Here is a 16,605-nt window from a genome sequence, read left to right on the forward strand (position 1 = left end):
CTATTCATACTAAACTTAGTTTCTGATTTTATTCTTTTTCTTTTGGTACTGGGGATTGAACTCAGGACCTTGCACTTGCGAGGCAGGTGGCAGAACCACTGAGCTAAATCCCTGGTCCTATTTAGTTTCTGGTTTTGAGTATCAAATGTTAAATAATGGACTTATGAGATTTTTCTTTTTCATGGAAATTTAGTCATTATTGTTTTTGGAGCTCATTTTAACTTTAGTCAAAACAGTTTCCAAATGTCAGGGACTGACAGAGATGAGGCTGCACAGGGAACCACACACCAAATTACAGATACCACAGACACAGGCCTTGCCCTTTATGGATGATACCAAAGTATTTATTGTAAATGTAGTGGCAAATATACTGAGAGTTATTGTTAAAAAGGAACTAGAAAATTACACATGTTGAAAGTATGTGCTTCTTTCCTGCCACCTTTAGGTTATGGCTAGTACCAACATTTTAGTTAAAACACTTAATGGGATGTTCCATTTTCACATAATTTCACGACTGTATCTTCATCTTAATTTTAAAGCAATTGACCATAGATTTCAGTATCAATTATTATTCTGTCTTTATCAATTCTGTAATGATCTGTAGAATCTTGTCATCTGAGTGAAAGAAAAAGACCATGAATAAATACAACAGATTCATTTTCTAATGTATACACATCAAACACTTCATTAATGAAATACTTCATTTAAAGATTTTCTTAAAGTCTTAATACCAGCAATATTCACTATAATACTAGAGATGCCTATAAAACATTATTTTTTGCCCTAAAATGTTATTGTTATGCCTATTTTAACAGTGTTAACATTTTTCAAAAAAGTCAACATTTGAGTATGTATAGACTAAGGCCCAGAAAGGTGATATAAACTGTTACTTCATGAGGAATTCTTTCTTTAACAATTTCATTAAGACAAGACATTTCCCAACTTTTTCACCTGGCTGAAATATACTGAAGGCTCTATTGAGTCTTGCATGTTCTTCAGAGTTTGGCAGGATTTCCACAGAACGGGCAAGGAACAACTGTTACCAGTTTTTGCATGTTCAATCCAAAGAGAGCAAAACATTTTAACAAGGAAGTGCTCTTAGAGAGGTGTCAGTGGGGGAAGTGATAGGCCTCTCTACACAACAAAGGGATCAAATACCAATGGATTTGACAAATAGAACAAGTGAGGAGGTATTATTTACCAAGGTGGTATCCTTAACAGCTACCTCTGAACAGCCTCTGAACTTCTACCTCTGAACAGCTGGCCCTGAAACTGTCACTTCCTAAAAATCTCATAACCACTTTTTCAGAAAGTTGTAATTATCAGGGCTACAAGACTGAATTACTACATTTATATTGGTTTCCATGCTATTGCTGTGCAATGGGGATTCTGACAACTGGGTCTGTAGTCAACCAGTTTTGGGGGGGCTACAGTGCGATTAAAAAAAAGAGAAAGATGGGCCAAGGATTTAGCTCAGTGGTTCCACCGCCTGCCTAGCAAGCGCAAGGTCCCAAGTTTGATGCCCGGTACCAAAAAAAATTAAAAAAACAACAGCAACAAACTTTTGGGCTGGGGATTTAGCTCAGTGGTTCCGGCGCCTGCCTAGCAAGCGCAAAGTCCCGAGCTCGATCCCCAGTACCAAAAAAAAAAAGAGAAAGAAAAAAAGGAAAGCGGAAAGAGAGATCATTTGTTGGAAGTGGAACAATGGCATTTCTAGAAAGAATCGTAAGTTTTAATCTGAGGAAGACAGTGTAAGAAAGCACAAGAGCTGGCTTGGGATTTAGATCAGTGGTTTCGCTGCCTGTTGCACAAGCCCAAGGACCTGAGTTCGATCCCCGGTACCAAAAAAAAAAAAAAGAAAGAAAGCACAAGAGCAACTACAGTTACTTTTCAAAACTTTGAGAGTCACAATTTCTCTTTTCAGTAAGCCCAGAAACAGAGGACACTAATGTATTTTATCTTCCTTCCTAGCCCAAAGCAACTTCTGCTTTTTCTAAGAAACAGAAACACTAAAATCATTTTAAAATTCATTTAAAAGTTAATTCATTTAAAAGATGAAGTTCAACCTGTCCTTTATATACTGCAATTCTAATGCTGAAATTGTAATGTACAAAGCTCCCTAAGACACCCATAAGCCTTAATATTTAGATTATGTTGAGACCTGATCTAAGTTTCTAGTGGTCCAAGAAAATTAATGTAGTTCAATGTTTATGAATTCAAAAATTAGTTATATAAATAGACACACAGTGTGAATCTTCAGGGCAGGAACACATCAGCAGCTTCCCAATTTGCCTGGCTGTGAAAATTAACTGGGGATATTTAGTCAAATATAATCACAATGAACCCACTGATCAATTGTTAACACTATTTTTTTTTTTTTTGGTACTGGGGATCAAACTCGGGACCTTGCACTTGCAAGGCAGGCGCCAGAACCACTGAGCTAAATCTCTGGCCCAATTGTTAACACTATTAAAAGCAGAAAAATCAAACCGAAGTGCTTCATGATGTGATGCAATAGGAAGAATATAGCACCAATTAGAAAATACTTTCCTAAAACTTGATTCTAATCAAGCCTATAGTTATAAGTGACTACAGTAGTAGCTTGTAGGAAATTCAGGAAATACATAACTTGTTCAATCAAAGCCTAAGGACGCAACCAACCAAATTCTAAATGTGGGACACTGTACCAGAAAAACAACCCACTCAAAAATAATAAACTATGTATTTCACACAATGTGTATCCATTTAGCTATAAATGGCTCTAGTTTCTCATTCTTTATGGATGAACGGTACTCCATTTTAGAAAAAAACCCCACATTTTCTTTATCCAGTCTCCAGCTGATGGGCAACTGGGCTCTTTCCAAGTTTTAGCTATTCCAATCTGCGTCTCTATGAACATGGATGCACATATATTGCTATGGTATGATTCTTTTAATTCTTTTGGGAAGATACCCAGCAGGGGAATAGCTGGGTCAAATGGGACCTCTAATCCTAGTTTTTTGAGGTATCTCCGTACTGATTTCCACAGTGGTTGCACCAGTCTACATTCCCACCAACAGTGGAGAAGGGTTCCTTTCTGCCCACAGCCCCGCCAACGTTTGTTATTGATTTCTTGATAGCAGCCATTCTTTCTGGAGTGAGGTGGAATCTCACCGTTTTCATTTGCATCTCTCGAATGACCAGTGATGTTGAACATTTTTTCATATGTTTTTTTTTCTTGGTACCAGGGATCGAACTTGGGTCCTTGCGCTTGTGCAGCAGGCAGGGAAACCACTGAGCTAAATCCCCGGCCCTTCATATGTTTATTTGCTCTTTATCTGAGAAGTGTCTGTTCATTTCAGATGCCCATTTTTGGATTGGGTCTTTAAATTTGGGAGGACTGATTTTTTAAGTTCTTTATAGGTTCTAGATAGCAGTTCTTTGAGGAATACCGAATAGTTTCTCTGGTGTGAGAAACTAAAAGTGTAAATAAGGATCAAAACGTGAAATGAGAAGAAAAGGTCCAAAGGGGAAGGGGAAGTGGCAGGGGTAAGGAAAGGAAAGGGAAAGGAATAAATATGAGAAAAGAAAAAATAGAAACAAAGTCTTTGTAAATAGGGAGGAGTGGAGGGGTTGAACAGAGGGCAGGGGAATGGGGAAAAAATAAGAATGAAGATATATTATGTAAAGGTACAAATTCCCAATAATGAATGTCAGCATATTGTATACCTAAAATGTACCAATAAAACTAATAAAAAAAACCTATATTTAAAAAGGCGGAAGGTAGTAGAGGGGAAGAGTTAGAGAATAAAAAGCTAATAATAATCATAATGATAACACGGTCATAGGCTTCGCCTATAGAGAAGATTAGTATGTCTGGGACAGGGCTTTGGATCTTATTTTTTCAACTGTTAAAGTGATTTTGATGATTTGGCAAGTTGGGGAAACACTGTCCCAGGTTAACTAGAAACTCAGGTGTCTATTTCAGATTGCTGTTGAAGGATAACGTATTTACTTTACACAGATAATAATTTTGGATAAATTAGAAAGGCAGTTTAGAGAAAACACACTGTGACAAACCTCACAGAAAGTTGGCAATTTTTAAAAAACTACATTACTAAAATAGTAATGTAGTTTAATAGGATGGTAATAATTAGCAAAGTTTATCCTCAGTTTTTATTGTCCTTCCTCCTTTCTATGGAATGGCCAGGAGTTCAGAAGCAAAATTAAGAAGAAATAGCAGCAAACTAAAATAAATCATAAGAGATCACAAGTTGTGAATACTGTAATTACACGTCTGAAATTGACAGAATTCAGCATAAAATATTTTATTAAATTTTTGGGTCCCTTTTATTTTATCTGCCTGCCTACTGGTCTTGAACTTGGGATACTCTTTATTCAGCCTCCCAAGTAGCTATGATTACAGGTGTATACCATTATACCACGCAAAATAATTAATCACACATAATTTATGAGTACAATGTGCTACTGTGCACTTAATGTTAAACAACTTCTGAAATCAGTCTTAAAGCTCTTAGAAAGGTTTTCTAGGCATCAATGCATATATGTATATATATGCACATACACACAAAGTATATATATATATAAACATATACTCTCTTCCACCTCTATTACAGTTAAATACTTACTTTCAAGGGACATCTTTGGATTTTCAAGCTTTTTTCTTAAAACAGAGTCAATGAGAACTCTTAGCTGCTTGAAAATGACAGCTATCTTTACAGGGGCCTATTGAGAGGAGTCAACAAAATGGACAAAGTTAATTCAGGGAATTCTGAATGTGTTTAAATAAATCAAGGAAAGCATATATCTTAAATCTTACCCCCCTTAGTTCATCTTGATTTTTAACATAAAGTACAATGAGGTAAAATATGGGCAAATTATTCCTGGTAGCTAAGCTGTACAAATCTCTTAATTTCCTTTTAAAATCTGCTATCTCCAGATTAAAATAACTTTTTTTTTTTTTTGGTACCAGGGATTGAACTCAGGACCCTATACTTGTGAGGCAGGCAGCAGAACTACTGAGCTAAATCCCTGGCTAAAACAACTGTTACTCCAATAACTACTCTTACATAAACTCTGTGGTAGTCATGACTGAAGTTTTGGGGAAGGAAATTTTTTAACAGCCCTATTGAAGTATAACTTACAAACCATAAAAATGTTCACTCATTGCTAAGGGTCTTCTTTTGACTTTTTTTTTTTTTTTTTGGACAGGGTCTTGCTTTGTAGTGCAGGCTGGTCTTAAAACTCACTATGTAGCCCAGGCTGGCCTGGAACTCACACTGATCCTCTTGCCTCAGCCTCCCAAGTGCTGGGATTAAAGGCATGTGCCACCACACCTGGCTTATGGGCCTTAATTTCAATGATTTTTAGTAAATTTACAGAGTTGTACAACCATTACCACAACCCAGTTAGAACAGCTCCACCGCTCCAGCTTCTCTGCATGAACCAAATACTGTAAACTTTTTAAAGTTGCATGTGAAATTCACCTCTCCAGCCCTAGGCACACAGCCATCATGGTACAGCAAAACAGAATGCATTGTATTTGCTTAGTTTAGCTAATCAATATTGATGGGGTTACAGAGAAATAAACATCATCAGAAATAAACAGCTTGGTGTTGGGCCGGGGATTTAGCTCAGTGGTTCTGCCATCTATCTTGCAAGCGCAAGGACCCGAGTTCGATCCCCAGTACCAAAAAAGAAAAACAGCTTGGTGTAATTTATCCAAAGAATTTGGCAGCATGTATTAAAAACTATGAATCTGCTCTTTGTATGGGTGACCAGATGTAGTAGAATAAGCACGTTTGGGGACTGATAATCCTAGGCTTGACTCTTATACTGTACCAATAAACAACCAATATAATCTAGAAAAGTTATTTAATTTTTTACTGTGCTTGAGGGACTCTGTAAGAAATCTGTAAAAATCACCTAACAAGGTTGTTAGGATATTATATTGGATAATGCACATAAAATTAATATCAATGTACCTAATATATGGCAAATTATAACTGTTACTGATAATGTATTTTGATTTTCAAATTTAACAGATTTAAAACCATAAAGACAAGATAAAATAAGAAAGTCTTCTACTTTAAGTTATTACAGGAAGAGAATATAAAATGTCAAATTTTAAGAACTCTACTTTAATGGTATTAGAAGCTGAAAATTTTTATGTAACCAATAAAATCAGTTGTGTCGTGTACCTGAAAATAGATCCAGCCATCAACAGAAAGAAGACGTTCTCGGTGTTGAACTTCTATATCGCCACCAAACAGTAAAACTGGAAAAGGAGTTATTAGAGTTGTTTCCCTCAAATACACTCTGCCATACCTTATCTACATAAGGAAAAAAAAAAGAGAAAAAAAACTCCTTCAAAGTCTAAGAATATATATGCTTTGACTTTAAATGAATCTAGGTATAAGCAATTTTATAATGCTAATGATATTAAATAATGCTAAAACAAAGTTATGATTAAGTTTCAAGTTTCTACATCAATGGTCAGCTAGTCAGTAATTTTTCATGTTTCACATTTAAGTTTGATAACGTTGGGAGTTTTCAAGCTAGTACTTGAAATTGTAGATCTTTGTTACTTTAAGAAATATAATGGAGACATTTTTTAATAAAGGGAGGAGAAGTATATTTCTTTTCTTCTCATACTGCCTTAAAAATGAGTCAATATGAGATAGGTAACAAAATATCCAAAATACAAAGCACAGACTATGCTATCTTCTTTCTTTTTGTTTTTGTTTTTTTTTGGTACCAGGGATCAAACTCTAGTCTTTGCACTTTCAAGGCAGGTCGCGGAATCACTGAGATAAATCCCCAGCCTATGCCATCTTAACTTTCAGCGTAAGTTCAAGAAAATGAAGTAGAAATGCAGCTATAATTTAAAAAGCTGATTGTTTTAACTGTAATCTATATTTGCTATTAAATTATCTTAGGTGATACTGTGACTCAAACTGTTGCCAAATCATCCATAGTTCTACCACTCCATCCAACATGCCTCTTATCTTGAAATGGAACATACATGTCTTTTTCCCTTTTGAGATAATACCTTTTTGTGAAATACTGAGGGAACTAATATATTATTAACCAACATCTATTTACTATGATTGTCTTTATTCCAAGTAGAAAAAGTGATGATCAGAGTAGAAAGCTTACTAATTTTCTTTTAGTAAGTGAAAAAAATAATTTTTTCTTTTGAGAATCTACATGCTTCTGGATTTCACATATAAACAAAAATGAACAGTGCAATTTGAGAACTAAATAAATTACCCACTGGGGCTTCCCAATTTGTTACGAATGACTTCTAGACTAATGTCCTGAGTACTGAAATTAAGAATGAGTACTTTACCTTCTCCTGATATAAAAGCCATCCATAAGTTTGTAAATCACGATTTACTGAGGATGGATGTACTTGTGCTTTGCCTTGGGCTGTCTCCACAATGCAAGTCAATTTTTCTGTAATATCCACTGACTTTGTATAGATTATCTTCCCCACACTGTCATACAGTCCTGCAGCCAATACAGCTTTCAGAAGGGCAATTTCTTGGAAAGAGAGTGTCTGTGAGCCTCTGTTTCCTTCCCAGCTGGTAGATGTGATAGAAGATGAAAATCCTGCTGCTTTAACCAACTTTATTAATTCCTGCTTTACATCCTAGATTGGTTTGTGTTGAAAAGACATAATCATAATTAATTAAAATACAGAGATTTCCAAATACCGTATAATTTATATTAGTTTCCTGTAAGAAAGAGAGAATGATAAGTTATTTAGCTGATTGTGGCCCCCCCCATTAGGCTACAGTAGACAAAAAAAAAATACTGGAAAGAGTGAGCTCTTTTCACTACCCTAAGACTTTAGATGTCATAGAACACAAGTATATCTATGAGAACAATAAAAATATGCCTGAACATATTTAATTCACCATTTTTACTTCAATAGTACCCCACCCCTAGCCCCTGGACATTTTTACTCAATGATGATCACATAGAGAACAGCACTGGGAAAGAATTACAGAGGAATCTTGATCCTAGATTGTAGGTATCTTCTTTATTTGTCTCTGGGAATCTCACCTTAATTTCATTAGCAACTCTGATAAAGTTTATTTATGGAAACTTCATTTAATCTAAAATTGTGGCCAAAAATATTTTTCTACCGTTAATACTGCCAATCAGCTAAACTACTATAAGAAGGGCAAGCTTTATTCAAAAGTCCACAGGATACAAGTAATTAAAAGGTGATGTTTACACTTAGGATATTCTTTAGGCTTTTGGTTTGAGGCTTAGCAGAGGCTCTGATTCCAGGGGAGGTAAGACCAAACTGATAGCTGCTATAACACCACAGAGTTGGCAAAGAAATCTAAAACCTTGCAGGTCAGGGAAGGTGAATAAAAAGCTCAGAGCAAGAAGTGGGTAGAGGCAATCTGGAGGTTGGAGGAAAGTTGAGACAAAAGAGAAAGGGCTAAATTGGAGAAATGGTCCGGTCATCTTTGGGCCAACTAACTGGGATTTCTACATATTGAATCTTAGTTACTTGATCTAGAAGTGGCTATTTCCAGAATGTAGAAAACTCCACAGGACAATATACCTTGTTCCTTAAAAAAAAAAAAAGCCTAATTAAGAAAAAAAAATGAATGGAGTAATTACAGATGAAGAGACTTAGGGACATGTCAACCAAATTTAACATATGAACCTTGTTTAGCTCATGATTTGAGAACTGCCTATAAAAAAATTATGAGTTCACTGGGATATTTAAACATTGTATATTTGATGATATTAAGGACTCTTTTAAAAGCTGTAATAATGTTAAAGGAAAAAAAAAAAGAGACCTACAATTTAGAGACACACAATGATCTGATACCTTGGACTTGCATAAAAATAATCCAGAGAACAGGAAAATAAGATTGACCATAAGCTGATAGTTATGGAAGTAGGAAATTACAGTAGTCTACTTTTTGGTATGTTTGAAATTTTCCATATTAAAGAAAAATAACAATTTTCAGAGTTGAGGAGAATATAAATTAATCTCCTTTGACTTTTTCCCTAAATGTGGAACTATACTTAAAGAGATTAACTATCTTGATTCTCAAGCTAGTGCTATTTCTATAAAAATCATGCTGCCTTTTTTTTGTCATTTGCTGAATAAGTAATGATTGTTAAGAACTGTTTTAAATCACTGTGTTACAGGTTACTGGTTAGAAGAAACAAAAATTACAAGATTAATTCAACAATTGGTTATTAAATGTATCAAGCATTATGTATCCTAGGTATTCTTTTTTCTAAAATAAATCTATTACAGTTATCCATCTGACTGAATTAGAGCAGTATACTAAGAATTACCTCCAGAGTTAACAGGGATGTTCTATTAAGAAAGTTCCTCCGACAGTATGTGATTTCAGAACGATAGCCTCCTTCTTGCCGTGCTTTCTTCCATCTAGACAAAATGTTAATAGAAGAATAAAGCTCACCATATTTTCTTTCCAAGCTCTTTTTTTCAGAGATGGTAACAAAAGAAAATTTTAAATTATAATCATTTAAAGGGAAGGGGTCTTGCTTGTTACAGCAGGTACATTATGTAAAAGAATTTTAATTGCAATGCATTTTTCTGTTTATGAATAACATTAAACTACTTTAACTACTAGAAATACATGCATATCAGTATATAGTTCCTATGGAGCACATAACTATGAATCTTCAATATATACCTTGAGAGATGAAAAAAATAAAAATAAATTTAAATCTTAAATGTGTCATTTTAACAAAAAAGGTAATTTTTAAAGTAAACAACCCCAAGTTAATGGCTTATTGATAACACCCAGATTTCTTTACCCTAGATATGCATTGTAGATCGTAAGGTGGTCTGAATCTGATATAGCCAAAGCTGATTTTGCAAGATCTGCTTCATCTTTTCGACCAATTGGTGTGATAAAAGGAGACTTCTCTGTCATAACTGCTGCCAGTGTTGCCTATCCATAAATAACAAATAATTTGTCATTAGAAAAATACATCAAAAAGCTGGGTGTAGTGGTATATGTCTATAATCCTAGCACTTGTCGGGGGTGCTGAGGCAGGAGGACTGTGACAAGTTTGAGGCCATTCTGGGCTACACAGTGAGTTCGAGGCCAGCCTGAACTACATAACGAGACCCTACCTCAAAAGAAAAAAAAAAAAAAAAAAGTACACATTGAAAGCTGATTTGTAAAATAAAGCAATAAACCATGTTTACCATGCTTTACCATAGCTAACATATTATTAAGTAGTTACTTTCATTTTGTCTTATGGTCTTTAAAAACATGTTATTTATTTTTATAGCATCTCTGTGAGGCAAAGAAGTAATGGCACCAGAATCAGAAAAAAAAAAAAGAATAAAACAAACTGAAAATAAGTATACATGATTCACAGTCTGTCCTGTAGGCAGATACAATCTAAGAATCCCAGCTCAGTTATCTTGACTCCTAGACTGCTGACTTTCCATTAACTGCAATGCCATTTAAAAGCAAGGTGGACTATACAATCACCTACTTGTTCCAACTTTTCAGATACACTACAATGGCAGAAGTTATTTTTTGAAGTTGGCACAATTTTGGTGAATATCTATTTCTCTCTATTTCTATCTATTTCTTTTCCCTCTATTCTTTTCCCTTTCCAGGACCTCATGCATACTAGGCACCCCCAGCCCCAAAGATACTTTTAACAGGGGCTAGACTAATAAGTCGTCCTCCTTTTACTATGGTTTTGAATAGCCTTGATTTGAACCCAGAAAAGGCCACAGCTTGATAAAATTGGAAAGGTGGAATGGCATTACAGGAATATGTGCCCAGAAATTTAGACAGATATAAACAACTTGTTAATTCTGAGATAATTTGAGAAAAGAGGAGTCTGATAATTATTGGGTCAGAGAGTGAACCCAGATAAAAGAAAAGTTTTTTATTCTATTTCTCAAAGTCTGTGGTGTCTTAAAACTTCCTTAAGGCCAGGTGTGGTAGCACATGCCCGTAATCTCAGCACTCAGGTGACAGAGGCCAGCCTGGACTACACAGTGAGCTCAAGGCCAGCCTGAACTACAGCAAGACCTTGTCTTAAAAACAAAACAAAACAAAAAACCTTTAAGAATTAGCTACTACATGTTTAATTTAAAAAGTGTTTCAAGTGAGTTGTTTGATAGCAAAAGTCTAGATAAGCCAAACTCACTAAACAGTATCTATAGTATCTTTTAAGTAAATGGGCGAATAGATTTTCAAGTATATAAATATGAAAAGTTAAATCTATATTAAAAAATTCTTGCCAAATATTTAGGTCCCTTGGGTTTTAATGTTAGCACAAGAATTCTATTTAGTTAAAATATTTTCAATTACAAATAAAAATTGTTTCTCAACTTAAACAATTTCCCAGCCAAATGACTTTTAAAATGAAGTAGCAGGAGCATCATTTCACTTACTACTGGATCAAGACAGCCAAATATGGCACCAAAAATAAGCATCTTCCCAATTTTGACATTCACAGGTAAAGCTGCAAGGTGTTGGCCCAATGGAGTCAGTTTAGGCTCATTTAGTTCACAAGCTCCAATTTTTCGAAGTAAATTCATTGCATTGCTGATTACTTGAAGCTGAGGAGGATCTAAAGCTTTGGAGAGGAAATCTTCAGGAGAACCAAGGTTACATTTCTACATATTGAAAAAAAGCACTAAAATTTGTATGTGATCAGAAAGAAGTAACACTACCCAAAAAGATAGTACTAGAACTAAATTTTGAGTTCAGTAAGATCTTGAGTTAAGGGAGTAAATGTGTAAGGGTATCCTATTATATACAGGGCAAGGGGAGAGTGCGTTTATGTTTGGGGATAGAGGTGGGCATGATGATGAAATCTTCTAGTCCATATTTTTAGTTTCTTCATTATTAATTTTTTTTTCAGTATTGATTTTTATACAGTTAAAAATCTAAGAACAGCTGGGGATTTAGCTCAGTGCCGCCTGCCACGCAAATGTAAGGGCCTGAGATCAATCCCTGGTACCAAGGGAAAAAAAAAGGGCTCTAAAATCTCAGTAATATGGATAAACATTAGGCTGGGGATTTAGCTCAGTAGTGCTGCCACAAGCACAAGGTCCCGAGTTCAATCCTTGGTACCACAAAAAAAAAAAAATCTAAGAACAGAAGAATGTTATAAAATCTGTCAGCTTAGGAAATCCATGATCTATATCAAGGTTTCTCAACCTCAGCATCGCCCATATTTTGGACTGGATAATTCTTTGTTTTAGGGTGTGTAGTGTCAGATGTTCAGCAGCATTCCTCATCTCTACCCACTAGATACCACCAGTAGTATTTACCCCTTGTCCAATTATAACTAAAATGTCTCCAGATCACGCCACCTATCTGCTGATAGGCAATACTACATCTAGTTGAGAACGACTGGTTAGGTTATGAGGCTGTATTTTAATTTATAAAGTATGCATGTCTAAGGCAAAGTCAAAGCACAGTGGATTTACTTATAAAATGATGGAGAGGGGCATATCTTTTTTTTGGGGGGTGGGTACCAGGGATGGAACTCAGGACCTGGTGCTTTCCAGACAGGTGGGGCACCACTAAGCTACATCCCTGGCCCCTAAAACTTTTTTTTTTTGGCATATCTTAAAGAAGAGTTAAATATTTAAAAATCTACATCAACATTAAGTACAGATTAAGTTTACACCTTCTGCATTTTTTTTTCTAAAAAGAAATAGAAATTAAAAAGTCATTCGAGTTCCTTTGAGACTACCATAATATGAAGACATAATTCCTCCAGGGGTACACGCAAAATTTCAGGAACAGAATACTCCATAAAGTTTTCAAATCTGAAAAAGAAGAAAATACCTTGTCAGGAATGTCACCTACTACTGAGCTGTGTCTTACAAATTTCCATTGCTATGCCATACCTTTCTCTTGTGTATATTCGGAAACAGAAGCCATCTCTGACCCGCCCAGCTCTCCCCTGGCGTTGCAGAGCACTAGCTTTACTGATAAAAGTCTCCACCAAAGAACTCATCTGACTGCTTTCATGGTACCTGAAGAAATGTAGATTATTGACTTACACCAAAATTGCAAAAAAGCTGAAAATATTTAACTCTTAAAATTAAATTGAGCTTAGACTAAAAAGAGTCCATCCCTATTGAGAACAAACATTTTCCAAATTACATTTCCTATTTAAATAATTTAGCAAACATTCCATACTAAATCTCATATTACCAAATTAAAAGCTATGGAACAAGAAAAAGAAAATTTTGTTTAACTTAACCTATCTCAAACTAATCTGACCTAGGAATATTCAACATAACTTTTACAAGATACAAATAAAGCCTGAAAATGTTTCCTCTAAAGGTACAATCAATAATTCACCTTCAATTGGATACTAATATTCTTTTTTTCAGATATTGGTATATTTCTTAATATTGGGAATAATGTACATAGATTTTTAAATATGCTATAGGTGGTCTCTCCTACTTATGTACCATAAAGTAGTCATCTTTTTGTTGGAGGTTCACTTAAGGTTACTTGTTATGTTCTGGTTGCTATACTAGCTACTTTCAATTAGGAAAATTTCATTTTCCCCATTTACATATAAGGAACCAAATGATTAGAAAGGTTATATTTTTATTTATTTATTTTTATTATTATTATTTTTTTTGGTATTGGGGATTGAACTCGGATCCTTGCGCTTGCGAGGCAGGCGGTGGAACCACTGAGCTAAATCCCCATCCCTAGAAAGGTTATATTTTACTCAAGCTTATGGATCAGAAATTTAAATCTAGCTCTGACCCCACAACGTATGCTCTTTTATTATAATCTCATAAATAATCCTTTTAGTAAGCAATTTATTTTACAAACACAAAAAACTCCTACAGATCTATTCACTTTTCTAAAAGTTATGGTCCACTGGGATTTCTTATGGTAAAACCCCTGATAGGAAATTCTGACATTTATTCTAGGATATTACAGGCTCTCATACTGTTTTTTTAAAGCTTTTTGCTTTGGAAAGAATTAAGACATTTGGAATTTTTCCCTATATGATTCTATGATTTCTCCTGAGATTTCAAGAGCCTCAAACTTCCCAGGTGAAAAATGTTTTGATTTGGTAAACTCAAACTTACTTATTTTCTTTTGTTCTTCCAGTGTCAATTACAAATACAACGTCTGGAATAGTGATACCCGTCTCTGCAATGTTTGTTGCTAAAACAATCTGAAAAGAAATAAAAAGCTAAAACATTTATACAACTTCCAGCAATATAGCATCATTTAAACTTTAGTTATAGCTGATAAATTTTTAAGTCAATTTTAATTTTATTCACAAAATTTATAAATTATTGCCATGTAATTTTAATTTGCTCTTATCAGTTTCACCTCAACTTGTTAGACTGATGTTACAGATTTTATTATAACAAAAATATTTCCACTAATTCTAGTCAGTTATCTTAAACATTCTAGAAGTAGGATGGAAAACTATGTCTGAAAATGGAAGACAGGTCAGCAAAACTCTTCATAAATTAAAAAAAATATATAGCACATTATTTGGAACTGGGTTGCTGTCTTAGCTGTTATTTCTTAGGTTGGGTAAGTCACTTTACCTCTGGGCCTCAATTACCTCAGTTGCACATCAGGAGGTGGAAATATATAATTTCTTTCTTTTTTTTTGGTACCAGGGATCGAACTTGGGACCTTGTGCTTTCGAGGTAGGTCGCGGAAACACTGAGCTAAATTCCCAGCCTGAAATATATAATTTCTTTTTTTTTTTTTTTTATAGCAGGGATTGAACTCAGGACCTTGTGCTTGTGAGGCAGGCAATGGGACCACTGCGCTAAATCCCTGGCCAAAATTAGATCATCTATTTCTTTTTTTTTGGTACCGGGGATTGAATTCGGGTCCTTCTGCTTGCGAGGCAAGTGGTGAAACCACTGAGCTAAATCCCCGGCCCTTGAAATACATAATTTCTTAAGTCTATCTAGCTCTAAGATTCTTAACAGTGATGACTGATAGTGCAACCTGCTGCACTTTTTATATTGTTGTTAAATCCCTGGAGATAAACATTTAGGAAATTCTAGGTAAACTCCAGTAAACACTGCTGTATTTCAGTAATGAATAATACTTTTTCTTATTCATTTATTCTAGGCAATGGAACCCAGATTAAAAGGTGGATGAGACCTATGTGATAATTCTACTTCAGTAGTGTTTAAACTTTTCTTTTTTATTCTCTTTCTTCTTTTCTTTTCTTTCTCTTTGCTAAAAGGTAGCCCTTTCTGTTTATTTATATATTTTATTTTTGGGGGCTGGGGATTTAGATCAGTGGTTCCGTTGCCTGCCTCACAAGCGGAAGGACCCGAGTTCAATCTGCAGTACCAAAAAAAACCAAAAAAGAGGTATATTTTATTTTTTCAGTACTGGGGATCAAACTCAAGACCTTGTGTTTGCCAGGCAGGTGCGGTGCCACTGAGCTACATACCCTTCCCTGAGAACTCCTTTCTAAAAAATAAATAAAAGAAAACAAACCTAACAGGGAAGCACAAATGTTATCAAAGCATAGTGTCAGGATCCCTGGAGTTCACAAAGACCAGTTAGAAAAGCATCAGTTTAATTCAATCCCATTTTAAGAGGAAAAAAGTGAGGTTGAACAGCTGCCAAAGGCTATACAGATAGTGGTAGTTTAGAGACTACCACCCAGGCTTCCTGCTTTCTAGTCAGGGCTTTTTCTGATGGCTCTGTGTTCCCACAGTCCCTACACTGTGCTTTTTCCTCCTTCTGAACGAAGTATCTCTTCATTCAGAACCCTAAACAGAAAACACAATTAAAATACTTAGAATAGTTCCATATCCCAATGGTCTATGTACTGTAAAAATAATTAGGAATGAAGTGCCTAGAGAACAAAAATCCTCCCAAGACTCAAACACCTCCAGATATCCAACTTCCTTCATAATACCTTTTGTGAAAAAGTAGTGACTTTTTTTTTTTACAAGCAACAATCATGCCATATTTTTCAATAATCACTCCCTAAAAAAGTCTAATCCTTTAGCACATAATATGAATACAAAAATGCTCGAATTTTAATACTGGGTTCACTTCTGATTATGCTAAGCTGCATGGCATGTGGAATCTGCTATGCTTTACATAGCACTTATTTCATGAAAACTCTTATAATGAATTTTTACCTTCCTGACTCCTGGAGGAGGAAGTGTGAATGCTGCAGCTTGATCTTGAGTTGAAAGAATAGAATGCAGAGCTATCACTTTATATCTGAAAGTTAAAATCATAGTTCTTAGCAAGAGTTTCTCTTTAGAAGACACTGCAAAGAATAACAAAATTTATTTGCACATAGAAAGCAACTTTAAAGTTATTATGAAGTATTTAAAAACAGAAATTCACAGAATAGTCTAAAAAAAACCCCATATACACCCAACACAGAAAAAAATTAATATGAATACACTATAGATTGAGTATCCCCTTCCTGAAAAATGTTTCTGATTTTGGAGCATTTCAAATTTTGAATTTTACTAGGGATGCTTAACCTGTATATGGAACCTAGGGTTTAAAAATTTTTTGTAATACTCAGATATTAGTGGGATAACCATGACAGCATTAATAAACTATA

At 34.9% G+C, this 16,605-nt stretch overlaps 1 protein-coding gene across 4 annotated transcripts in view; it reads right to left on the reverse strand.

The window, feature by feature from the left end:
- Positions 1 to 316: 316 nt before the first annotated feature.
- Positions 317 to 16,605, reverse strand: part of Dhx29 (DExH-box helicase 29) — a 47,990-nt gene continuing 31,701 nt past the window's right edge. For 3 of the 4 annotated variants that reach the window (XM_021261416.2, XM_004848513.4, XM_087189377.1), the window contains 11 exons: positions 16,166 to 16,250; positions 14,117 to 14,205; positions 12,905 to 13,033; positions 12,748 to 12,823; positions 11,435 to 11,659; positions 9,826 to 9,962; positions 9,337 to 9,430; positions 7,352 to 7,654; positions 6,201 to 6,332; positions 4,629 to 4,725; positions 317 to 615 (listed from right to left, as the gene is read on the reverse strand). In XM_021261416.2, the coding sequence (XP_021117075.1) occupies positions 569 to 615; positions 4,629 to 4,725; positions 6,201 to 6,332; positions 7,352 to 7,654; positions 9,337 to 9,430; positions 9,826 to 9,962; positions 11,435 to 11,659; positions 12,748 to 12,823; positions 12,905 to 13,033; positions 14,117 to 14,205; positions 16,166 to 16,250 (1,414 nt within the window). In that variant the 3' untranslated portion in view covers positions 317 to 568. The remainder of the gene's footprint in view (positions 616 to 4,628; positions 4,726 to 6,200; positions 6,333 to 7,351; positions 7,655 to 9,336; positions 9,431 to 9,825; positions 9,963 to 11,434; positions 11,660 to 12,747; positions 12,824 to 12,904; positions 13,034 to 14,116; positions 14,206 to 16,165; positions 16,251 to 16,605) is intronic. The other variant, XM_021261418.2, reaches the window with a different exon arrangement.

This window comes from Heterocephalus glaber, unplaced genomic scaffold, assembly GCF_053883595.1.
Source record: "Heterocephalus glaber isolate CG9 unplaced genomic scaffold, H.glaber_assembly_v1.0 deba00001538, whole genome shotgun sequence".
Classification (NCBI taxonomy): Eukaryota; Metazoa; Chordata; class Mammalia; order Rodentia; family Bathyergidae; genus Heterocephalus; species Heterocephalus glaber.